This window comes from Chiloscyllium punctatum, chromosome 7 (assembly GCF_047496795.1).
Source record: "Chiloscyllium punctatum isolate Juve2018m chromosome 7, sChiPun1.3, whole genome shotgun sequence".
In the NCBI taxonomy this organism is placed as follows: domain Eukaryota; kingdom Metazoa; phylum Chordata; class Chondrichthyes; order Orectolobiformes; family Hemiscylliidae; genus Chiloscyllium; species Chiloscyllium punctatum.
This window is the reverse complement of record NC_092745.1, coordinates 79,139,981-79,165,696: the sequence shown is the minus strand read 5'-3', so window position 1 is coordinate 79,165,696 and position 25,716 is coordinate 79,139,981. Positions and strand designations below refer to the sequence as shown.

Below are 25,716 nucleotides of genomic sequence, written 5' to 3'. Positions count from 1 at the left end.
ATAGAGGAACTGACTGCACATTAAGAAAGTAACAAAAGAATAAATGTTCATAATTGATCTGTACATTAAGATTCTTTAGGTAATGGATAAATTAAAATTAGAGGTGAGATTACAAGTCAAGAGTTCTCCCAAAGGCCTGACAAGAAAAAAAAATTTGGTCCATTATTTGAGGTGGAGACAGGGTGTTATGATTGGTGTCTAGTGGCAGAGTGGAAAATGAGTGACCACCAGGAATTTAAGAAAGCCTGATAAGTCATACAGGAGAACCCTGTGTCCACCATGTTTGCTAAGTGGAATTTAATTCTGAAAACTAGTGAAAGCATAGGTTTTGCAGAGGCATGCAGCCAGAGACAAGTCCATGACACGAGGGTGTCTTAGTTGTGCAAATAAGGAAGATTGGAAAGGCAGTGACAGAGGATTCCATAGCCTGGAGATGATACAGGTGTCTCTGTAGCATGAGTCATGACTCCAGGAAGATAGATCTCCTCTCCCCAGTCAAGGTCATCACACATTAGTTGCGGATGTCCTTTTAGGAAAGGGGGGGGGGGGGGGGGTGGGGGGAGGGGAAAGAGAAAACAAACTAGAAGTCATTGAAGTCATTGTCCATATTGGTACCAACAGCACACAGGAAGAGGAATGAGGTCTTGAAAGAATTCAGGAAGTTAGGAAAGAAATTAATAGCAGGAGTAACAGCAGTAAGGAGAAGGTTACTCCTAGTGCCATGTGCTATTAAGTACAAGAACAGAAGGATTGATGACTCAAATTGGACACACCTAGAGAATGGTGTGAAGGGAGGGCATTGGGATTTTGAAATTGCAATGAGTTCTGGGGGTAGGTAGGACCTTAAATCATCTGTCATCTTCTGACTAAAGATACAAAGTAGTAAATGACAAACATAGCAGTAAGGAGCAATTCCAAGTATGCAAATTATAGCTAGTGGGGTGGTGCAAAGATCATAACTGGGCCCTAATAATTGACAATATGGAATGACTTGGACATGGAGACCAAATGCAAGCTTTCAAAATCTGCAGATGCTTCAAATCTAAACAGGAATGTATGTTACAGGAAGATGGGACATGTTTTCAGAAGAATTTGGACAAAGGGAGGAAAAACAGGTGTGCAAAGCATTTATTAAATGGAGGGGAGGTTGGAAAGTGGAGGATGTGCAAAAAAGTAGTCAGGTGCCCTTGTAAATAAGTTACTGAAGACTAACATGCAGGTGCAGCAAGCTATTACAAACATGTACTTTTATCCTCTTGCAATAAAAGCAAGTGAGTAGTTTATCTTCAATTTTATTGGAATTCAGTCAGATCATAACTGGAGTAGGCAGTTTTAGTTTCCTTCTCTCAAGAAGGAAATTGTCAGTAAGTACAATGGAGATTCACCAGAATTGTTGCTGGAATGGCATTACTGTCCTATTAGAGATTAGGCAAACTAGATCAATATTTTCTGGAGTGGAGAGATCTCATTGAAACTGAAAACACAAGCAGGGTAGATACAGTGTAAAAAAAAACAGTGAATTGCTGGTCTGGCAGCATCTACAGAGATAAAACATTTAATGTTTTGAGTCTGGTGACCTTTCTTCAGAGCCATTCAGATCCAGGGTTACTGGACAAAACATGTTAACTCTGCTTTTTCTCTACAGATGCTGCCAGACTTTATGAAATTCTCCAGCAATTTCTGTTTTAGTTTATGATTTCCAGCATCCACAGTTCTTTAGATTTAAGATAATGAAGAGATGTTTAATCTGTAACAACATCACAATAAGGTGAAAACACCATTTAGGACTAAGAATGGAATTTTTATTAACTTAGAAGATTGTACATTTTGGAAATTTCTATCCCAGGGGATGTGGAAACCTCAGTCTTTGAGTAGGTTTAAAGAGATTAATAAACTGACTACCAATAGCAAAAAATAAAAGGATTGGGAGATTGTGGGTAAAAGGAATTTAAGTGTCCAATCATTTGCTATTGCATTTAACAGCAAAGTGGAGAGGGTGTGGGTGGGGGCATGTGAAGGCCTAGTGGTATTATCACTAGAATGTTAATCCAGAGACCCAGGTTTAAATCCTGCCATGTCACATGGTTGAAATTTGAATTTGACAAATATTTGGAACCAAGAGTCTAATGATAACGGAATTCACTGTCGATAGATTTTCCAACAATCTACTTCACTAACATCCTTTCGGAAAGGAAGTTGCTCAACTGGTCAGGCCTGTGTGACTCCACACCCACTGCAATGTGGTTGATTTGGACCTGCCTTCTGGGCAGTTAGGGATAGGCAATATATGCTCACCTGGCCTTTATCTTGTCAGTGACTAAAAAGACAAAGATCTACGTCAAAATCAGCACTCTGGTTTATGCTAGTGTATTTATTCTACAAGCTATTAAATTTCTTTTTGATGCTCATACTCAAGTATGATTCTAAACTTCTACATTTTGTAGATGATACTTGAGGATCTCAGACTCTGAAATTAGTTGTTAGGGTATCTCGATTTTGTTACATTCTTGCATCCAATTTTTACCCCGAGATGCAAAACTAATTTTGCATATTCATTCCAGAGTGCAAATAATTTTGTCAACAGCAAGAGACCAAGTCATAAGCTCCCTTCACTCAATCTTTTTGACTGTCCATTAGACTGGTACTAGTTTTACTACCAATCAAAAAACCAAAAAAAAGAGATTGCTGAAATGCCATCATGACTCATTTAAAGAATCCATATAGAACAAACAGGAGAGTATAAGAATTGAGGCAAAAGGTCAGCCATCAAATAAAGAGACAAACAGCTACAGTTCTGTGCTCTTCTGTGCAAAAAAAAAAACAAAAAGAAATCCACATCTCAAAGAGATTTGGATCTGGAATTATTTATGGGAAAACATTACAAATGAAGCTGCAAATTTCACCTGTGTATTGTGTAGCAGTGCAACAAATTCTGCCCCAGTAGAATAATCCAACTTTATTGGTTCAATTCAGATAGTATAAAATGAATATTACATTCAGTTGTAACATAGCACATTATGCTGCAGCTGTCATGGCAATTTTACTGAACCCAGTACGATTAGACTCAAGAAACGAGTAAAAAGAGAAAAAAAGTGATGCATGAACTCATTAAATATTTGAAGCTGCATTCAAAAAGTAACTTTATTCAAATCTGGAAATGTGCAGACCATCAAGATTACCTGGAAATAAGCTGACATGAAAGTGTTATCCACCACCAGAATGATATCTCCATGTTTGTGTACAGTTTCTGCACAACCCTTGATATCAAGGACACTCATCATCGGGTTAGTAGGAGTCTCAATCCAGACAAGCTGTGAAGAGAAATTAGGAGTTAAAGATTCCTCCAAATGAAGCACACAGGCTATTAGCATCTCCAAGGCCAGGATCAAGACCAAAATGGATCTTGCACAATTTAATGGATCTTCCTGTAAGTATGAGTGAGGGAAGAGAGTTTATCTAACTGATCATAGTCAGCTCAGTCCCATTTTGATATTTCATCTCTAGCTAGGGATACTTCTGGAATCAGTCTTTGCCAAGAATATATTGAAGACAGTGACACATGTGGAGCATGGCTCATCAGCCCAGTGTTCTGCCAGAAGCAAATTCTCAACAGTACATTTCATTTACCCCTATAATTCTCTTCAGTTCAACATGCAAAAAAAAGTCTCCAGTTTTGACTTTTGTGCATATTGGAAACAATAAGTGACCTAATCCTCCCTCCAGTTGCAATATCCTGGATTTTACTTCAGAACTGTCAAAGGCTGGTCACGACAGGGTACAATTAAAAGAAAACAATCAGCAAAATATTTTGATCACACCTGTGAATTCAGTGGAACTCCTTCCCCACCCCACAAAACAAAATTAGCAGCCACGAGCATGAATTAGTAAAGTCCATTCTGAAAATAACACCCTTCTCTCTGGCTTCTCACTTTCAGCCTGATCCTTTCCTTTTTGTTTCCAAGTCAGTGACTCCTCCTCAATCATGGAACCAGCAGATCCCACAACCTATTAAATTGGAACTCAAATATTACGACACAGTAACATACAGCCACTCTCCTCCAGTTCTCCAACTGGAAATACAAACACTGTTCACTTCAGGTATTATTAGTGCATTTCTGAGAGCAGCAGATAGAGTTATCACAACTAAACAGACAACCTTAGTAACTATTCTCACCAAAGGTCTGAACAATATTCAACAGTTCAAAGTGTTCACATCAGAAATCATTCAAACTCTAAAGATCCAATTTAACACTACCAACCTTCAGCAACACATCTTTCTGTTCACTTTATAAACTATGCCCCTAATGCTATAAAACTGAAATTGCAGTGCTCCTGCAGAACTTTGACACCCCATTTCCACTTTGTGCTTTTTTGGAAAATGTAGGGGATGGATTCTCAGGGGAACATAGCACGAACATCAATGTTTCTGGTATCGAGATCGGCTCTAATGCAACGAGGGGTACGTAGAGTTCCAAGAGATCAATTGTGTTAGGGGACTCTAATCAGGGGTAGAGACAGGTGTTTGTGGCCAGCAGTGAAAAAAAAATCAGAATGGTGTTGCTTCCCTGGTGCCAGGATCAGGATGTCTCAGAGGGTGCAGAATGTTCTCATGGGGAAAGAAGGGCCAGCAAGAGGTCATTGCCCACATTGGAACCAACAACATGAGCAGGGAAAAGGTTGAGATTCTGAAGGGAGGTTACAGAGAGTTAGGCAGGAATTTAATAAGGAGGTCCAAGTGTAGTAATATCTGGAATACACCTGGTGCTACAAGCTAGTGAGGGCAGGAATAGGAGGATAGAGCAGATGAATGCATGGCTCAGGAGCTGGTGTATGGGAGAAAGATTCACATTTCTGGATTATTGGAATCTCTTTTGGGTAGAAGTGACCTGTACAAGGACAGATCGCACCTAAATTGGAAGGGGACTAATATACTGACAGGGAAGTTTGCTAGAACTGCTTGGGAGGATTTAAACCAATAAAATGTGGTGGAAGTTGGACCCAGGGAAATATAGTGAGGAAAGAGGTCAATCTGAGACTGCTACAGTTGAGAACAGAAGTGAGTCAAACGGTCAGGGCAGACAGGGACAAGGTAGGACTAATGAATTAAACTGCATTTATTTCAATGCAAGGGGCCTAACAGGGAAAGCAGATGAACTTATGGCATGGTTAGGAACATGGGACTGGGATATCATAGCAATTACAGAAACATGGCTCAGGGATGGGCAGGACTGGCAGCTTAATGTTCCAGGATACAAATGCTACAGGAAGGATAGAAAGGGAGGCAAGAGAGGAGGGGGAGTGGCATTTTTGATAAGGGATAGCATTACAGCTGTGCTGAGGGAGGATATTCCCAAAATACAAACAGGGAAGTTGTTTGGGTGGAACTGAGAAATAAGAAAGGGATGATCACCTTATTGGGATTGTATTATAGACCCTGTAACAATCAGAGTGAAATTCAGAAACATTTGTAAGGGGATCTCAGCTATCTGTAAGAATAATGGGGTGGTTATGGTTGGGAATTTTACTTTCCAAACAGACTGGGACTGCCAGTGTTAACTATACAAGACAATATTCTGATTCAGTATGTGGATGTACCTAAAGGTGCAAATGTGACCTACCTTTGGAAAATATGGCAGGGCAGGTGACTGAGGTGTCAGTGGGGGAGCACTTTAGGGCCAGCGACCATAATGATATTAGTTTTAAAATAGTGATGGAAAACGATACATCAGATCTAAAAGTTGAAGTTCTAAATTGGACAAAGGCCAATTTTGACAGTATTAGGCAAGAACTTTCGAAAGCTGATTGGAGGCAGATGTTCGCAGGTAAAGGGATGGCTGGAAAATGGGAAGCCTTCAGAAATGAGATAGTGAGAATCCAGAGAAAATATATTCCTGTTCAGGTGAAAGATAAGGCTGGTAGGTATAGGGAATGCCGGATCACTAAAGAAATTGAGGGTTTGGTTAAGAAAAAGAAGGAAGCATATGCTAAGGTTTAGACAGGACAGATTGAGTGAATCCTAAGAAGAGTATAAAGGCAGTAGCAGCATACTTAAAAGGGAAATCAGGAGGGCAAAAAGGGGACATAATTCTATTTGCCACAGCTATTTCAAGAAGAATCCAAAGGGTTTTTACAAATATATTAAGGACAAAAGGGAAACTAGGGAGACAATAGGGCTCCCTCAAAGATCAGCAAGGTGGCCTTTGTGTGACAATAGGTGCAGGAGTAGGCCATTCTGCCCTTCTAGCCTACACCATTATGATCATGGAGCCATAGAAAATGCAGCAGATACTAAATGATTATTTTGTATCATTATTTACTGTGGAAAAAGGACATGGAAGATATAGAATGTAGAGAAATAGATGGTGACATCTTGCAAAGTGTCCATATTATAGAGGTGGTGGTGCTGGATGTTTTGAAACTGTTAAAGATGGATAAATCCACAGGATCTGATCAGGTGTACCTGACAACTCTGTGGGAAGCTAGAGAAGTGACTGCTGGGCCTCTTGCTGAGGCATTTGTATCATCGATAGTCACAGGTGAGGTGCCAGAAGACTGGAGGCTGGCTAACATGGTGCCACTGTTTAAGAAGGGCAATAAAGACAAGCCAGGGAACTATAGACCGATGAGCCTGACCTCTGTGGTGGGCAAGTTGTTGGAGGGAAATCCTGAGGGACAGGATGAACATTTGGAAAGGCAAGGACTGATTAGGGATAGTCAACATGGCTTTGTGCATGGGAAATCATGTCTCAAACTTGATTGAGATTTTTGAAGAAGTAACAAAGAAGATTGATGAGGGCAGAGTGGTAGATGTGATCTATATGGACTTCAGTAAGACGTTCGACAAGGTGTTCCATGGGATACCAGTTAGCAAGGTTAGATCTCATGGAATACAGGAAGAACTAGCCATTTGGATACAGAACTGGCTCAAAGGTAGAAGACAGAGGACGGTGGTGGAGGGCTGTTTTTCAGACTGGAGGCCTGTGACCAGTGGAGTACCACAAGGATCGGTGCTGGGCCCTCTACTTTTTGTCATTTACATAAATGATTTGGATGCGAGCATAAGAAGTAGTTAGTAAGTTTGCAGATAACACCAAAATTGGAGGTTCGTAGACAGTGAAGAAGGTTACCTCAGATCAAAACAGGATCTTGAGCAGAAGGGCCAATGGGCTAAGAAGTGGCAGATGGAGTTTAGTTCAGATAAATGCGAGGTGCTGCATTTTGGGCAAGCAAATCTTAGCAGGACTTGTACACTTAATGGTAAGCTCCTAGGGAGTGTTGCTGAACAAAGAGACCTTGGAGTGCAGGTTCATAGCTCCTTGAAAGTGGAGTGACAGGTAGATAGGAGAGTGAAAGTGGTATTTGGTATGCTTTCCTTGGTCAGAGTATGGAGTACAGGGGTTGGGAGGTCATGTTGCATCTGTACAGGACATTGGTTAGACCACTGTTGGAATATTGCATGCAATTCTGGTGGTCTTCCTATCGGAAAGATGTTGTGAAACTTGAAAGGGTTCAGAAAAGATTTACAAGGATGTTGCCAGGGTTGGAGGATTTGTGCTGTAGGGAGAGGCTGAGGCTGTTTTCCCTGGAGCGTCAGGTGGAGAGGGGACCTTATAGAGGTTTACAAAATTATGGAGGGGCATTGGTAGGATAAAAAAATACAGAGTCTTTACCCTGGGGTTAGGGAGTCCAGAACTAGAGGGCATAGGTTTGGGGTGAGAGGGGAAAGATATATTAAAAAAAAAGAGACCCAAGGGGCAACCTTTTCACAGAGGGTGGTACATGTATGGAATGAGCTGCCAGAGGAAGTGGTGGAGACTGGCACAATTGCAATATTTAAGGCATCTGGATGGGTATACGAATAGGAAGGGTATGGAGGGATGTGAGCTGGGTGCTGGCAGGTGGGACTAGATTGGGTTGGGATAACTGGTCAGCATGGATGGGATGGACCAAAGGGTTGGTTTCCTTGCTGTACATCACTGACTACTAAACTCAGGCAGCTCATCCCTACCATAAAAACCTCAATGTTCTTCACATATTTTCTCAAGTAGCCATCCCAGTTCAGCTGAACTATTAGCCCAGTAGCTGGGGAGGGGTGGTATTGGTCAGCAGCTCCAACTTGTGGGTCTGGAATCAGACAGATGTGAGCTTCAGATTATACCTTGGCCAGCAATGCAGCACAGGGAGAGTGCCCAGTCTTCTGGCTTGTACATCGACAGCAGCTTCAAATCAGAGTTAGAACCCATGCGAAAAGTCAGGTCAGATGATTAATAGTAAATATTAAAAATGAATCTTGTAACACAAGAACACCCCCCACCTCAACAATTCCTGTCCTTGCTTCCCCTCCTTCATTGAGTACTGGATCTCAAGTTTGGCTCCAGAAACAAAGACAGGTTCTAGATGGGACTAAACCATTATCAGTTGGTGTGTTTTATTGCCCAAATTCATATTTTTTTTTCAAATAAAGAAAACAATCCTCCTCTCCCACTAAATTTCTAGGAACAGATGTACAGCTTTTCACCTCTGGATCTTGATAATCTCCAACTCCACCACTTTTTTTTTTAAGATTAGAATGGATTACTTACACCGACCCAGCAAAGCACATCCACCCAGATCCATTCTCCTACAATTATCCATGCACCTAACTATGGGCAACTTAGCATGACCAATTAATCTAACCTGCACATTTTTGGACTGTGGGAGGAAACCGGAGCACCCGGAAGAAACCCACGCAGACAGGGAGAATGTCTGTGTGGTGTTTGCACAAACAGTCGCCGAAGCTAACCACTGTGCCACCCACTTTCTACTCCATTTGTCACAAAACTGGTCCTTTTTTTTCCCCTAACAGCTGTTCCTTTTCTCAAGGATACTGTGTCCTTGTTTTTGATGAGGTGGGGCGGGGGGGGTCATAAAACCCTCCTGGCTCAGAGGTGACTAGTTTGGTACAGAGATGAAAGAGGATTGGGAGAGGCCTTTTGTTCATATGTGAAGCAGATGAGACTTCATGCCAAAGTGGTCACGTTTTAGAAGTGACCTGTATAATGCTGGTGTGGTCAGCTCTCTACTGCCACGACCTAGTTAGGAATTCGGCTGTGTGGAAACACACTGCTAAATACTCTCCCCCTTCTGTCCTTTTAACTTTAAAGTGTGAGTATTTGTTCCAATTTTACTACTTTTATTTAAAAAAAAGAAGAGTTGCTTATTGGGAATGTATATTTGGAACAGCATAATCAAGTCCAGTTTGGATAGACTGATTTCCATAGGGGTTCTTTATTCTGTTCTGTGTTTCATTGTGTAATTGTGAAACAATTTGCCTGCTTTAAAACCTGGTAGTCAACCCAGCTAACATACTGTGGGCAATTTTCACTGTACACACACCCCAAAACAAATTGCAAAGTTATGGTCTAGGCTGCCTGCTTAAGAATGTTTTGAGTGGTCTGGCCTAGTCCATAGCACCTGCATTACCCAGACCTTTATTCCTCCAATTCCTGCCAACTGTGCATTCTGATATTTTACTCTAGCTTTTTGACTTCATGTACTCATTCCATCAGTCCTCAAATCTGGACAGTCAGTTGATATTACCAGCTTCCTCATCTATGAGATTTTATCCATCACAGCCTCCTGGTTTTAATTCTTGACTATTGCCTCCCTTCAATCCTGCTTATGACCATGACATACATAAAACGTTACTGCCTCCTAAGTAATTCAACTAGTGGTTCTTGGTTAGTCAGGATGAATTTTGAGTGCAACTGTACTAAAATCCACTTAAGCAAAAATGTGGGAATGAAAGTTTAAATTTAGCTCCTCCCTAAGCTGTCTGCTTTCATTCCCTCCTTCTCAGGTACTCTGCCTGCAACTTTCTCAACATTCAGCATTCCACAACGTTCTTCGTTTCCTACTAATGTTCCAGCTTGAATCATATTTAGATAGGCCCATAATGATTTCACTCAGGAGGGTGGGGGTGGAGGAGGAGAAGGTGGCGGCAGATGGTTGAAATTAAGATACCACACCTGTACCAAAATTAAAAAGATTTCCCCAACACAATCTTACCTTTGTGTTTGGCTTAATAGCTGCATCCAGACATTCCAATGATGTGCAGTCAATAAAAGAGACTTCCAAGCCCATTTCAGATGCAACTCTGCGGAAGTATCGGTTTGTACCTAAAAGTACAAAATGCATTTCTACAGAATGTACTATGTTTTGAATCAATTTTAGAAAATCTCTCCATTAAATTGGTGACAAGGAAACAAGCAGTGGTTTCCAAAGAAACTCACCAATGAAAAAGATCAGCCACATTTTCCCCCACTTTCTCTAGGGGAAAATCCTGTGCTGTCTTATGCCACATTGGTCACAAGTTGTAAATATCTAGGAAGACATTAACTGATGTAGATGCAAACAGCCTAGATCAATACCAGTTTAGATTTCTCTCCACCTTGCAAAGCAGCACCCTACATCAAACCAGCACTTCTCCACATAGTCTACCACAAAGTGCAGCAAAGCCTAAATGAAGGTTGAAAATCATTTGTAAAAAAAACAAAATTAACACTACCAGAACTTATGATACCCTCCTTTCTGCTAATTAATAAACTATGCCCCATATGCTATAAAACTGGGAACCTTTGGCCCAAACATGCAGTACTACATCATATCCTGTTCAATGCAGTTAGTGACACTCCTTATAGTGCACAAAGTAGCTAGAAGAGTTCAAATCCAAATACACAAAGCAATTTCATTTACACTTTATTTACTCAAGGTGGTATACACTTCATGAACATTCATACTATTTCAATTCTAATTGAGACAAGGTAACACAATGCCCTGGTGACTGAATGCAGGATTGAATATGGCTTCCTGGATCAGTTAGAACACAGATTTCATGCCATCTGGTTCAAGTTGGACTAGTTGTCGACAGCTGGAAGTATTGCATGAACCAAAAGGTGGTTTGGATTTTCCTGATGTATAACCAGACAAAATGCTAACTTATGTATAACAATGTCAAAAAAGTCTAACAAAGTAAGAAATTTGCAAGAAGGGATAGAGTGAATTAAAAGTTGACCATTGTCTTGAGTTACTGGTCTATGAAATGAAAGTGCTGCTATGCAAGGGAAATAAAAGCTAGTGAGCCTGCACGGAAAACCAGAACTTAAGAAATCAGGAGTTGAGTGAAAAATAAACTGAGCAGGAAGAAGAGGTCTCAAATCAAGAGAGAAGCTACAAATTGATAATGGAAGCAAGAGGAAAGAGGAGAAGGAGAATGAGGATTAGCATAGTGAAAGATGTTGTGCCAAACATGATGCCAAATTAAACTAATCCCTTCTGCCCACCATTGGTCCATTATCCCTCAATTCCTTGCAAATTCATCTATCTATCTAGAGGTCCCTTAAACACTCTTATCGTATCTGCCTCCTCCACCACTCCTGGCAGTGCATTCCAGACTCATACCAGTGTTTAAAAAACATGTTCCTCGCATCTTCTGTGATTTTGCCTCCTCTCAACGTAAATGCACAGCCCTTCATATTAGACACTTCAACTTTGGTAAAAAGATTCTGACCATCAAACCTAACTACACATCTCAATTATACAGACTTCTATCAACTCTCCCCTCAGCCTCTACCACTCCAAATGAATACAACCAGATGAGCCTCCTTTAAGTTCATATCCTCTAATCCTGGCAGCATCCTGGTAAGCCTCTTCTGCTTCCTCTCCAAAGCCTCTACATCCTTGCTGTAATGTGGTGACTAGAATTAAACAATACTTGAAGTGGCATCAAATGGATCAGAGGCTGCTCAAGGTGGCTCCAGATAATGTGGTTTCTCCCATAGCTGCCCAAGAGAATAGAAAGTTCAAGTCAAAAAAAGAGCACCATTTTAAAAAGGCCGAGTGAAAGAGGTGGTATAGAACTAAAAACAGGATAAAAAGGTAGGGAGAGAATTAAAATTAGGATAGGAATTTGACAGTTGAAGCAGTTAAAACTAGTGTATATCAGCAAAAAAAAAGTGTTTCTATCATACTCCAAGTCTTACTCAAGAGTTTCTAAGATGAATAAATGAATTTTAGAAGTGAAGATTGGAATTGTCATTTCTGGTGGCGAAACAAGCAAAGATTGAAATGGTCAATGACAAGGAAGTGAAAAATAAGCAATCTTGGTGATAGAGCAGATATAGTATTCAACATAGCAGGATCACACAAGGCTGGGGAGATTAGAAATTAACAATTTCTAAAGCCAATCAAGTAGCCAGCGAGGGGAAATGGGATATAGGAAGTTAATGGTTAAAGTTAATGGTACCAGTCTTATAGGTGTGGGTACAGGGGTTTTACATAGAGGCATGACATAGATTTTCTACATTCCATTTTAAAACATTCTGGTTCCTCCAGACCCCACATAGCTGCTATTCTTCCTGCTCAGTCAGCATCAACCTGGCAGACACTGCCACCGCACTTATGCTCAGATTAACATTAAAATGAAAGTCAGGAACACATACTGATCAAATCAAAAAAAGTTAAACTTTCAAAAATCAAATCAAAACTATACCTCCATATACATCATTCATACAAATAATGTTATCACCAGACTTCAACAAGTGTGCAATTGTCATTGTAGTTGCCAGACCAGATGCAAATGCTAAACCTGCAGAAAAAGTAAAGACAATATATATTAAAAAAAAATCCAGATAGGACAGTCAATACTTTTATACTTGATTGCATAGTATACACAGCACAGAAACAGGGTATTCAGCCTAATTTATGCTTCTCTCAAAGTTCCCATTTTCCTTAAGTCATCATAACCCTTAATTCAAATGGACATAGGCACAAGAGTAGGCCATTCAGGCCCTCAATCCTGCTCCACCACTCAGTAAGATCATGATGGATCCATGACCCAACTCCATTCACTTGCTTTGTGCCAATATCCTGTGTTTAATAAAAACAAAAACACATTTAAATCTAACAAATTGATTCGGCAACGACTGCCATTTGAGGAAGAGTTCTGCAATCTTCAATTACTGGAAAGAGTTCATCTTTATTTAACTTGCTTATCATGTTAATACAGGTAGTTCTTCAACATTGTAGCAGAGTTCCAGGGAGACCTCACTTACTAGAAAATTGCTTAATATAGATAATGGGGTGTATGGGAAAATTGGGTGAGGGACATTATGACATGGAGTAAACCCTTCCACTAATTCAAACCAGACAAAAGCTCACTTCACCTTGTACTCTGTAAAAGTATGCGTGACAAAGAACTACCAAATCCCATTAACAATTTATTCTTTAACTCCAAGAAAAACATGAAACAAACAAATATCTACCTCCTTTGTCTGATCAATTTAGCTGCCTCCCACCTCTACAGCACTATACTGATTGGATAAACACCAAAATGTTGCTGGCCCGCCCCCCCCCCCCCAAACAAAGTTTTACTAAAAAAAGTTTCAAAATTTTAAAACCAGTCAGCTATATCAATTCTCCTCTTGACTTTTTCCCCCTTGGGTCTGGTCTTCAGTCTTCTGCTGCACAGATTTAATATGAACAGTTAGGTTTCATGTGATTTTGTGAGCAGCCTGTTGGTGCTCTTTGCCACTGGCTCTGTTCAAATGCCTGATTTTTATATGCCAAAACTATTTTTTGATGTCATCAAACCAATAAAGTTCGAGTTAGATTGGATTTTGGTAACCTTGGGCACAATTTAAACTGATTGGTCAAATTTGACTTCGTTATGTATTAAAGCAACAGCTCAGCTATTTGTTTCACAGCCAAGTGCTACATTTTAAATTTTTTTTTCAGTGCAATGCTTTAAGCACATGCGCAGAACAGCACAAAGCCAAAATGAAGCGTGCAAACTGATCCCTGCTGGAATTGCACTATTGCCAATGGAGGTAAGCATTCTCAAAAATCACATTCCCAATTCTTCAGCAACACTATAACCAAAACAAGTTATGCCAAAACTACCTGTATCCTGAAGACTGCAATTACATTAACTATCAGTCCGAAATGGAGGGCCTCATACTCATTAAAATTCACCAGCCACAGATTTGCCCATTCAACTAATCAATATCCTGTTAAAATTTGATGCTATCACCATCACTGTCCAATTTTGGCTTGTCAGCAACTTTGGCCACAGAGACACATGTACAGCACAGAAACAGACCCTTTGTTCCAACTTGTCCATGCCAACCAGTTTTCACAACCCAATCCTCATCCCACCTGCCAGCGCCAACCCATATTCCTCCAAACCCCTCCTATTCATATACCCATCCAAATGCCTTTTAAATGTTGCAATTGTACCAGCCTCTACCACTTCCTCTGGCAACTCATACCATACACGTACCGCCCTCTGCATGAAGGTCTCTTTTATATCTTTCCCCTCTCACCCTAAACCTATGCCCTCTAGTTCTGAACTCCACCACCCCAGGGAAAAGACTTGGTCTATTTATCCTATCCATGCCCCATAATTTAGTAAACTTCTATGGTCACCCCTCAGCCTCTGACACTCCAGGGAAAAACAGCCCCAGCCTGTTCAGCCTCTCCCTCTAACTCAAATCCTCCAACCCCGGCAACGTCCTTGTAAATCTTTTCTGAACTCTTTCAAGTTTCATAACATCTGATAGGAAGGAGACCAGAATTGCACACAATATGCCAACAGTGGCCTAACCATTGTCCTGTACAGCTGCAACATGACCGCCCAACTCCTGTACTCAATACGCTGACCAAGGAAAGCATACCAAACTTTTTCACTATCGTATCTGCGACTCCACTTCCAAGGAACAATGAACCTGCACTCCAAGGTCTCTTTGTTCAGCAACACTCCCTTGGACCTTACCATTAAGTGTATAAGTCCTGCTAAGATTTGCATTCCCAAAATGCACACCTCGCATTTATCTAAATTAAACTCCATCCGCCACTTCTCAGCCCATTGGCCCATCTGGTCCAGATCCTGTTGTAATCTGAGGTAACCCTCTTTGCTGTCCACTACACCTCCAATTTTGGTGTCATCTGAAAACTTACCAATTGTACCTCCTATGTTCATGTCCAAATCATTTATATAAACAACAAAAAAGTAGTGGAGCCAGCACGGATCCTTGTGGCACACCACTGGTTACAGTCTGAAAAACAACCCCCTCCATCTTCCTGTCTCCTACCCTTGAGCCAGTTCTGTATTCAAATGGATAGTTCTCTGTATTCAGTGAGGTCTAGCCTTGCTAACCAGTCTCCCATGGGGAACCAGGTCAAGCACCTTACTGAAGTCCACAAATCACATACATCGCTGTCCTCAACTTGACTTTATATAATTAAAAACATAAATAATGAATATTGTGAATAAAGACTCGAACACAGATCCCTGCAGGATACTAGTTGTTATGTGCTGCCAATTAGTGTACTTCATTATTCCAACTCAGTTCACTGCCACACAACCAATTTCCTGTCCATGTCAGGAATTTGCCTAATGGGTTTCCACCTTGGCTTTATCTAGAGTGCATGGGGGGAGAAATAGTTGAGTGCAACATTTTTCAATTATACCTTGTGGTAGAGTTCCACATTATCACCCAGTTTAGAGAAAAGAAGTTTCTTCTGAATATCCATTTGGATTTCTTAGTGACTATTTAATGCTGGAATTCACTTGCTACACTCATCAACACAAAAATTAAGCTTAGTCACTATCCACTAACAAAACCTTAACATTTTAAGATGGGAAAGAAAGAGTACTGTAGATGCTGGAAATTAGAGTTGTGTGGGGTGCTGGAAGGGCACAGCAGGTCAGGCAACATCCGAGGAGCAGGGAAAAAAGTAACAATGTTTCGAGCAAAAGCCCTACATCAGGAAAGGGCTGAAGGGCTTTTGCCCGAAACATCGTTTATTTTGTTCCAGCACCACTCTTAACAAAATTTGAAAAACCTCTTAAGGGCATCCCCAGCCTTTTTTCAAAAAGAAACCTAATCCATGGACAGGCAGGTAGTACTGAGGAAGTGGGGAGGCTGCAGAAGGATCTAGACAGGTTGGGAGAGTGGTCCAGGAAATGGCTGATGGAATTCAACGTGAACAAATGCAAGGTCTTGCACTTTGGCAAAAAGAATAAAAGCATGGACTACTTTCTAAACGGTGAGAAAATTCGTAAAGCCAAAGTACAAAGGGATCTGGGAGTGCTAGTCGAGGCTTCTCTAAAGGTCAACATGCAGGTTGAGTCCGTGATTAAGAAAGCGAATGCAATGTTGTCATTTATCTCAAGAGGGTTGGAATATAAAAGCATCGTTGTGCTACTGAGACTTTATAAAGCTCTGGTTAGGCCCCATTTGGAGTACTGTGTCCAGTTTTGGTCCCCACACCTCAGGAAGGACATACTGGCACTGGAACGTGTCCAGCAGAGATTCACACAGATGATCCCTGGAATGGTAGGCCTAACATATGAGGAACGGCTGAGGATCTTGGGATTGTATTCATTGGAGTTTAGAAGATTAAGGGGAGACTTAGAGACGTACAAGATAGTACATTGCTTGGAAAGGGTGGACACTAGGAAATTGTTTGTTAGGCGAGGAGACTAGGACCCGTGGACACAGCCTTAGAATTAGAGGGGGTCATTTCAGAACAGAAATGCAGAGACATTTCTTCAGCCAAAGAGTGGTGGGTCCGTGGAATTCATTGCCGCAGAGTGCAGTGGAGGCCGGGACGCTAAATGTCTTCAAGGCAGAGATTGATAAATTCTTGTTGTCTCGGGGAATTAAGGGTTACAGGGAGAATGCAGGTAAGTGGAGTTGAAGTGCCCAGCAGCCATGATTGAATGGCAGAGTGGACTCGATGGGCCGAATGGCCTTGCTTCCACTCCTATGTCTTATGGAGTTATGGTCTCATGCATGCTCAGAGAGGTTAAAGAAATGGCATTAACTCCAAAGTGACAGTGCTCATGGCAATGCCATGACCTCCCTTTCTGTATGCCGCTCATGTACATCTTAATTCATTTACCAGTGACATTTGATGGACATTTCAGCATTTTTGAAAATGAGTCTCACCATGCCCAATTTCACCCGCACCCTAGTATTTGACATTGACAAAGAAACTTGTGCATTTCTCCAACAATGGAGATATTTACGTCTAGAGACGAAAAGAGCCCTTATAGCCAAAAAACGTGCTACTCCTCCCACAAAACAATTCAACATATCAGGTACTGCATGGCTTACAGTATTTTGCTCCATCAACTGCTGCAACAGCTTTCTCCAAACAATTCCGTGTAGGATTGCCACTGCGACTGTATTCAAAGCCCTGCAGAAAAATCCAGTAACAGACACTTTAGCAACATAATAGATCCACACAAAAAAAAACTTTGCAAATGAAACAAAACAAATCCTCTGCCATGTGCAGTTAAAAAAGGGAACAAAACCAACATGAGTTTCTCAAATGCCTACAGTTTCAGTTTAAGTGCAGCATTCACCCATTTTGCTCCATTACCAATTCTGTCCCTTCTCACTCAGAAGTCTAAAAATAACTCCATGTGCCAACGTGTCACAAGCTGCTTTGCCATCTCCCAGACAACATCTCAAAATTCTCTCCTCCCTATTCCAACCCTGCACTGCTCTCTCAATGATCAATAGTCACCATTTTATTCTCCAGAACATACTGCTCAAACAAATCTCATCATGTTGTCAATGACAGATTAAACTACTGACATCCTTCCATTAACAGAAGCCAGCTGCACAAATTTCAAGAGCCATCTGTCTACATAACTCAACATTGGGGTAATCCCAGAAGGTAACAATAATCCAAAGTGCCTTTTCAGACCACACTGGAAATACTGTGAACAGTTTTGAGCCCCTTCTCAAAAGCAAAAACTGATTTCTTCACTCATTTTAAAAATGTCCAAGAACTCCTGGTTCTATCCTTCATAAGCTAGAATAGTTGCAAACTTCAACCAGTTTAGCTTCCCTTCTGGGTGCTTTAACAAGCCCTATAATCACGCTAATTTTGCCAAATACATGATATCTGATTGCTTCTGTGAAAAAAAAGGACAATCTTTTACTCAAAATTTCTATATTGGAGGCAGCCCATAGAAGGAACATTAGGTAGATACATGATATGGAGGGATTGGGGGGGGGGGGGGGGGGGGGTTGAGTAGGTTGGGTCTTAAGTAGAATGAGAGTTGACCTTACTGAAAACATTAGAAGGAGGTATTTTAAAGACAACTTGACAGGATAAATGCTAGGAGGTTGTTTCCTATTAGAGATTCTAGAACCAAAGGGTATAATCTCAGTAAGGGGGCAGAGAAATATTAACAAGATCAACACTAAAGTTAGAGAGAGTCCTTTCAGTCTAATAATGGCAGGGAAGAAGCTGTTCTTCAACCTGCTCCTAAGTGTTTGAGATTCTGTCTGATGGAAGTTATAGACAAGCATTACTAGGGTGGAATGGGTTTTTGATATTGGCAGTCTTTTTGCAGCAAAAGCAGGACTAAATGGAATTCATGATGGTTTAGACTGCACACAACCTTCTGTAGTTGCTTGCAGTCCCAGGCAAAGTAGTTGCCATATAAGGCATTTATGCAAGCACACAATATGGTGCATCTGTAAAAGTTTAGGGTCCTTATGGACATGCCAAATTTCCTGAACTGCCTGTGGAAGAGACATTGTGCCATTTGCAGCATTTGACAATTATTGCTTCTTGTCCAGCTCCGTGCAACTATCTACATCAGCATGGTAGGAGATAAACCACTATCTTTCTTCGCTCATTTTAAAATGAGCAAGAACTCCTGATTCTATCCTTCATAAGCTAACATTGGTTGAAGTTTGCAACTCAGTTTAGCTTCCCTTTGGGTGCTTTAACAAGCTCTACACCACTAATTTTGCCAAATACCGATTTCTGATTGCCTTATTTCAGAGAAACAATCTTTTACTCAACTTCTAAATTGAGGGTTTGGTTAAGAAAAAGCAGCATATGTCAGGTATAGACAGGATAGACCGAGTGAATCCTTAGAGTAAAGGTAGTAGGAGCATACTTAAGAGCAAAATCAGGAAACCAAAAATGGGACACAAGATAGCTTTGTCAAATAAGGCTAAGGAGAATCCAAAGAGTTTTTAACAAATCCATCAAGGACAAAAGAGGTAACCAGGGAGAGAATAGGGCCCCTCAAAGATCAGCAAGGTGGCTTGTGTGGAGCCACAGGAGATGGGGCAGATATTAAACAACTATTTTGCATCAGTATTTACTGTGGAAAAGGACATGGAAGTATTAGAATGTAGGGAAGTAGATGGTGACATCTTGCAAAATGTCCATATTACAGAGGAAGAAGTGTTGGATGTCTTAAAATGCAGACAGGTGGATAAATCCACAGGACTGATCATATGGACCCTAGAACTCTGTGGGAAGCTAGGGAAGTGATTGCTGGGCCTCTTACTGAGATATTTGTATCATCGATAGTCACAGGTGAGGTGCAGGAAGACTGGAGGTTGGCTAATCTGGTGCCACTGTTTAAGAAGGGCGGTAAAGATAAGCCAGGGAATTATAGACCAGTGAGCCTGACCTCGGTGGTGGGCAAGTTGTTGGAGGGAATCCTGAGGGACAGGATGTACATGTATTTGGAAAGGCAAGGACTGATTATGGATAGTCAACATGGCTTTGTGCGTGGGAAATCATGTTTCACAAACTTGATTGAGTTTTTTGAAGCAGTAACAAAGGATTGATGAGGGGAGAGTGGTAGATGTGATCTGTAAGGCATTTGACAAGGGTCCCCGTGGGAGACTGGTAAGCAAGGTTAGATTTCATAGAATAAAAGGGGGAACTAGCCACTTTGATACAGAACTGACTCAAAAGGCAGAAGACAGAGAGTGGTGGTGGTGGAGGGTTGATTTTCAGACTGGAGGCCTGTGACCAGTGGAGTGCCACAAGGATTGGTGCTGGGTACACTGTCATTTACATAAATGATTTAGATGTGAGCATAAGAGGTACAGTTAGTAAGTTTGCAGGTGACACCAAAATTGGAGGTGTAGTGGACAGCGAAGAGGGTTACCTCAGATTACAACAGGATATTGATCAGATGGGCCAATGGACTGAGAAGGGGCAGGTGGAGTTTAATTCCGATAAATGTGAGGTGCTGCATTTTGGGAAAGCAAATCTTAGCAGGACTTGTACACTTAATGGTAAGGTCCTAGGGAGTGTTGCTGAACAAAGAGACCTTGGAGTGCAGGCTCACAGCTCCTTGAAAGTGAAGTCGCAAGTAGATAGGACAGTGAAGGCGGTGTTTGGTATGCTTTCCTTTATTGATCAGAGAATGGAGTACAGGAGTTGGGAGGTCATGTTGCAGCTATACAGGACACTGGTTAGACCACTTGAAATATTGCGTGCACTTCTGGTCTTCTTATTAGAAAGAGGTTGTGAAACTTGAAAGGGTTGAGAAAAGATTTACAAGGATGTTGCCAGGGTTGGAGGATTTGAGAGGGGTGTTAAGGACAAGCCAGTGATCCTGACCTCAGTCGTGGGCAAGTTGTTGAAGGGAATCCTGAGGGACAGGATGTACATCTATGTGGAAAGGCAAGGGTTGGAGGTTGAATACGCTGGGGCTGTTTTTCCCTGGAGCATCGGAGGCTGAGGGGTGACCTTATAGAGGTTTATAAAACCATGAGGGGCATGGATAGAGTAAATAGACAGCCTTTTCCCTGGGGTGGGGGAGTGCAGAACTAGAGGGCACAGGTTTAGGGTGAGAGGGGAAAGATATAAAAGAGACTTAAGGAGCAACTTTTTCATGCAGAGGGTGGTACGTGTATGGACTGAGCTGCCACAGGAAATGGAGGCTGGTACAATTGCAACATTTAAACGACATCGAGATTGAGAAATTAATAGGAAGGTTGGGAGGGGTATGGGCCAGGTACAGTAGGTGGGACTAAATTGGGTTGGGAGCTGCTCGGCATGGACGAGTTGGACCAAAGGGTCTGTTTCCATGCTGTACATCTCTATGACTAACTGAAGTTTGGAAAACTAACCACAATTTTGTTATCAAGGAAAGCATCAGCAGTTTTATATCCATGGACAGTCCTAGTAGTAAGCAATATTAATTCAATTAATTGGTGAACTTACAAAAGATGCAATCAGGCCAGCTTGGTGTACAGAAACTTAGATCATAAAACAAAGCACAGTCGCTTTTTGGCCCATTATAACACTGGAATAAAGAATACACTTAGCACTAAAAAAGGTGCTTAAATGAATCTTATTGGCAAAGTAAGAGGCAGAAAGTTTTGCTTTTAAAAACAATTAGGCTTTTGAATGAACTTAAATGCTCTAAAAACCTGATACCTTCACTGAATGCAGACAAACCTTAGTATCCAGTACACATGTGGTACAATTTTACAGGGCAATGTGTTCACACATTAAAAATAAAACTTGTTCGTATTAGCCTGTTCAGTTTTAGTGGTAGCCCTGGAGGGGTTGGAAGGAAGCAAGTGAGCCCAATCTTACATCAGGAAGCCAGCAGCCCATCTGCTCATGCAGGAACGCAGAGGGTAGGTTTTGTACATTGTCTGATTCAAAATATGGTGCTAGGTATGGAGCAAAAAAAAAAATGCTAATTTCAACAATTTCCTATAATTGAGCATTCAGTGTTTAAAAAACTCCAACCGTCCTGTTAATAGTCAGTGCTTTCCTTGTTCGAGCCCTCAGCCAGAGAAATATATATTTTTTAAAAAGTCTTTCCCACAATGAAGTTTGCCCATGGAACTTCTCCTTGAGAAAATACTGTTCAATTAACCAAGTTGCCTTAACTAAATTAATTTAGCCTCAAGATTAATCACAAGTGCTCACCTCAATAAGTATGCAATTAATTCTGATGCAGATTTGAAATTTAAAATCAAAGCAACATTTTTTCTTCAAAAAAATGTTTACTAACACACACGCTTAAAAAAGTAACAAGTTGTGCAATTTGTGAAGGTTACAGGGAACAAAAAAAGTTTAATACATGTAAATGGATGGGGAGAAAAAAAAATTGTTTTCTTTGCAGGTATTCTGAAACTGTTCAGAACATTTGTTCATTTAGAAGTGAACACTTTGCAGCTCCAAACTAAGTTGGTCAACAAATTATTAATCTTAACTTTACAGGGTAGAATTATTAAAACATTCTTTCTAGTTAAGAACTGATGACAAATTTCCAATTTGAAACTGGTTTTTAACAATTTTGGCTCAGGACAGAGTATTAGTCTAGATTAACACCACGCCCTAGTCTTCAACAGCTCTATTTACACAGCTCACTTAGAAGTCAATGTCTCACCAAAAGGGCACCATTTTGTACAAAACAGCACTTCCATCAGTACTTTGTGTCCTTCTGCAATGTTTGACCTTGCAGCTTTTGATAAAGAGCTAACATTACCAGCAGAGTCAAAACAACCATGCCTACCCATGAAAAGTCTTCACATTAAGAGAATGTACATGCAGCCGAATAGGTCTACCTGTAACTGGTGCATACTAAAATACTTAGGTAAAAACAATGACTGCAGATGCTGGAAACCAGATTCTTGATTAGTGGTGCTGGAAGAGCACAGCAGTTCAGGCAGCATCCAAGTAGATTTTGAAGCTACTAAAAATACTTGTTTAACTTTATCTCCATTAAAAGAAAAACCACATTAACAGTCATTGCTAGATTTGTGTATAAGTGATACAATTTTACTGATCAAATGACAAGTGTTAGGTATCAGCTCAGATGTCTAATACTGCAAACTTAATTCAATGTCTTATATAGTACATCTTCAATTTCAAATAAATAGATATTAAAATCATCTTCTGAAAGCTGAGAAAGAAGCATTAAAAAAGGGATAAAGGAAGAAGAGAACTTTATTCTATTCACCTCAAAGAGAGAAGGAATTCTTGACCAGATATTTTCTTTGAGGCTTCATTTCCTTTTTAAATGAGACAAAGGAGGAAATACCATAGTTCTAGTGTCTCAGTCTGATCTCTTCATGAACTGATTCTCATAGAAGGCCTGAGAAATCTGTAGTTCATACTAAAGCCAAAATTTTGTAACTACGAAATGTGACTTACTACACGAACACCAGTTTCAGCACCCGCATACAAATCAATCGGTTCTAGCGCTTTATTTTTGACCCAACTGGAAATCAAATATCATGGGGTAAGAAAACGTTCACCAAATATGCAGAACAAATAAACTTGGTCTCAAAATGACGAGCGACTCACTGTAATACTAAAATAAAAGTAAAACATATTTAAAGCACACGCCAAAATTTATTTCGCTGGTAAGCCATCTTTAAAATACAGACCATGTATAGGACCAATTATCAGCATATTAATAATGCCCTTGCTCCCGCGTCAGCCCCAACCGCTTTAATAGAATCAATTAAAATCTAGGTTGATGAAATCTAAAGAGGAGTCCGATGCGTTTGCCTCTTCATAATAGAGAAGACTAATATTGGAAACCGAAAGCGATCTTGCCATTGCACACTTACTGCATGCTTTCCTGGAGCAGCCTGTTTAAAGGTAGTAGACAGCGATATTGGAGGCACCACTGCCATTGATGTCCACTGTTCGGGATCCTGTCCCGCATGAATTGCCTGGGTAGAAAAATGCTCAAAAGGTAGCTGGAATCCGCTCTCCAACTCGCCTTTCTTGCAATCGCCAGACATCTTATTTTGCTCAGTTTTGTTACAATAACCTTGCCCAGAAATTAACACACAACCCACTTTCACTAGGGCCAAGCTCAAAATACTCGAACCTCCTCCAGTAGCACTCAGTTCATTGGCAAGCGCTGGAGGCGGATTTTCTTTTCCCCTCGTGACTGAATATGTAAAACAATCATCTCTTAACCTTTTAAATGCCGTAAACTCCTACCATTACCATATATATATATATTACTTTCTCTGCTTCTATTGGCCAGATAGAACACGCACGTTCGTCAACGCAAATAAAATGATCTCATAAAAATCGCCATTTCAAAAAAATTTAACCAAATTATTATCAAATTCATTAAACCTTTTGACCAAAGCAATGGGGAACAAATGGTTGTGTATCAGACATGTAATTCGCCCACAAGCTCCCTGTGTGTGTTTTGATTTGATAATTTTGGATGTTAAAAAAATATTTAAACACAGTGACCCTTACCAAGATCTTGGGGACCTAGGAAGACAATCAAGGAACTGTTTCTCCTTCACCAATCAGTTTGAAGATTCTGAGAGTTTCAGAATCTGGAAGTGTAAATTAGAATAGTTCAATAGTTTGAGCTGGAGGGAGAGACTGAATCAGCAGGGGCTATTTTCCCTGGAGATTCGGAGGCTGTGGGGTGACCTTATAGAGGTTTATAAAATCGTAAGGAGCATGGATAGGGTAATTTGGCAAGATCTTTTCCCTGGGGCAGGGAAGTCCAGAACTGGACGGCATAGATTTCGGGTGAGAGGGGAAAAATTTAAAAGGGACCCAAGGGGCAACTTTTTTATGCAGAGGATGGTGCATGTATAGAATGAGCTGTCAAAGGAAATAGTGGGGGCTGGTAAAGCTACAACATTCAAAAGACATCTAGATGGGTATGTGAATAGAAAGGGTTTAAAGGGAGATTCCTGATGAAGGGCTCCTGCCCAAAACATTGATTCTCCTGCTCCTGAAGAAGGGCTCCTGCCTGAAACATCAATTTTCTTACTCTTCAGATGCTGCCTGACCTGCTGTGCTTTTCCAGCACCACTCTAATCTTGACTCTAATCTCCAGCATCTGCAGTCCTCACTTTCGCCCAGGGTTTAGAGGGATATAAGCCAAGTGCTGGCATTGGGACTAGATTAATTGAGGATATCTGGTCAGTATGGATGAGTTGGACCAAAGGGTCTGTTTCCCTGCTGTATATCTCTATAGACTTGCTGAAAACAAGACATGTTTGGTGAAGCTTTTCCTTTTGCATTCATCAGGAAATTTCACAAGTATACCAGTTCAACATTTATACTGCACATAAACAAATGCTAATTGATTGACAAATCAACTCTTACAGGTAGAGGTGTGGCAATGGAAAGGGCATCTGCTCATACTAATCAATAGTTAGCCGCTACTATTTGTTATTTTTTTAACCAGGAAAGTTGACTCTGACTAATCAGGACATTGCCCTGAGAAATGAATTTGTGAATAGTGTCATCTATTTTGTTGAGATGAAAATGGCACAGTGACTGTATGTGTGTTAACTGCAAAGAGCAGAGTTCCATGGATTAGTAAGCTCCAGTACATGAAAGTATGCCACACTGAAAGCCTGACTGACAATTCTAAATTAGTTGTCATCATACATCCTTGCACATTCAGGAGTATTCAGCGAATCTTGTCTAATTGCAGAATCAAATATAATGTTATCCACTGTCTTGTGAGTTTTACAAGCCCAGGCTGGTTAATTACTATCACTACGTTGCTTGTTGTGAACAACTGAAGGACATGCTGTTTGATAATATCTGCTAAAGCTTGAGATGTATAACCTACATATCTGGCATTTTACCAGCACTGAAATTCACATACCACTTTGCTAAGCTATGTGATTGGCAGAAAAAACAAATGGAAGAACTGCAGCTGCTGGAAATCAGAAAGAAAGACAGAAGTTGCTTGAAAAACTCAGCAGGTCCGGCAGCATCTGTGGACAGAAAGCAGAATTAACATTTTAGGTCCAGTGACCCTTCTTTGGAACAGACAACCAAAATCTTTTTTGGCTTGATAGTAGAATCCTGTTGATGGCAAATACCACTTCTGTTGCTACTGCATCGATTGCTTAAATGGTTGAGATGCTTTAG

At 40.7% G+C, this 25,716-nt stretch overlaps 1 protein-coding gene across 1 annotated transcript in view; it reads right to left on the bottom strand.

Annotated features, from left to right (window-relative positions):
• Positions 1-23,729, bottom strand: part of LOC140479851 (cystathionine gamma-lyase-like) — a 50,201-nt gene extending 26,472 nt beyond the window's left edge. Inside the window, exons 1-5 of the mRNA XM_072574167.1 lie at positions 23,415-23,729; positions 17,160-17,241; positions 12,530-12,625; positions 10,048-10,157; positions 3,180-3,311 (exon numbers count right to left, since the gene is read on the bottom strand). Of these exons, the coding sequence (XP_072430268.1) occupies positions 3,180-3,311; positions 10,048-10,157; positions 12,530-12,625; positions 17,160-17,241; positions 23,415-23,591 (597 nt within the window). The 5' untranslated portion in view covers positions 23,592-23,729. The remainder of the gene's footprint in view (positions 1-3,179; positions 3,312-10,047; positions 10,158-12,529; positions 12,626-17,159; positions 17,242-23,414) is intronic.
• Positions 23,730-25,716: the final 1,987 nt, after the last annotated feature.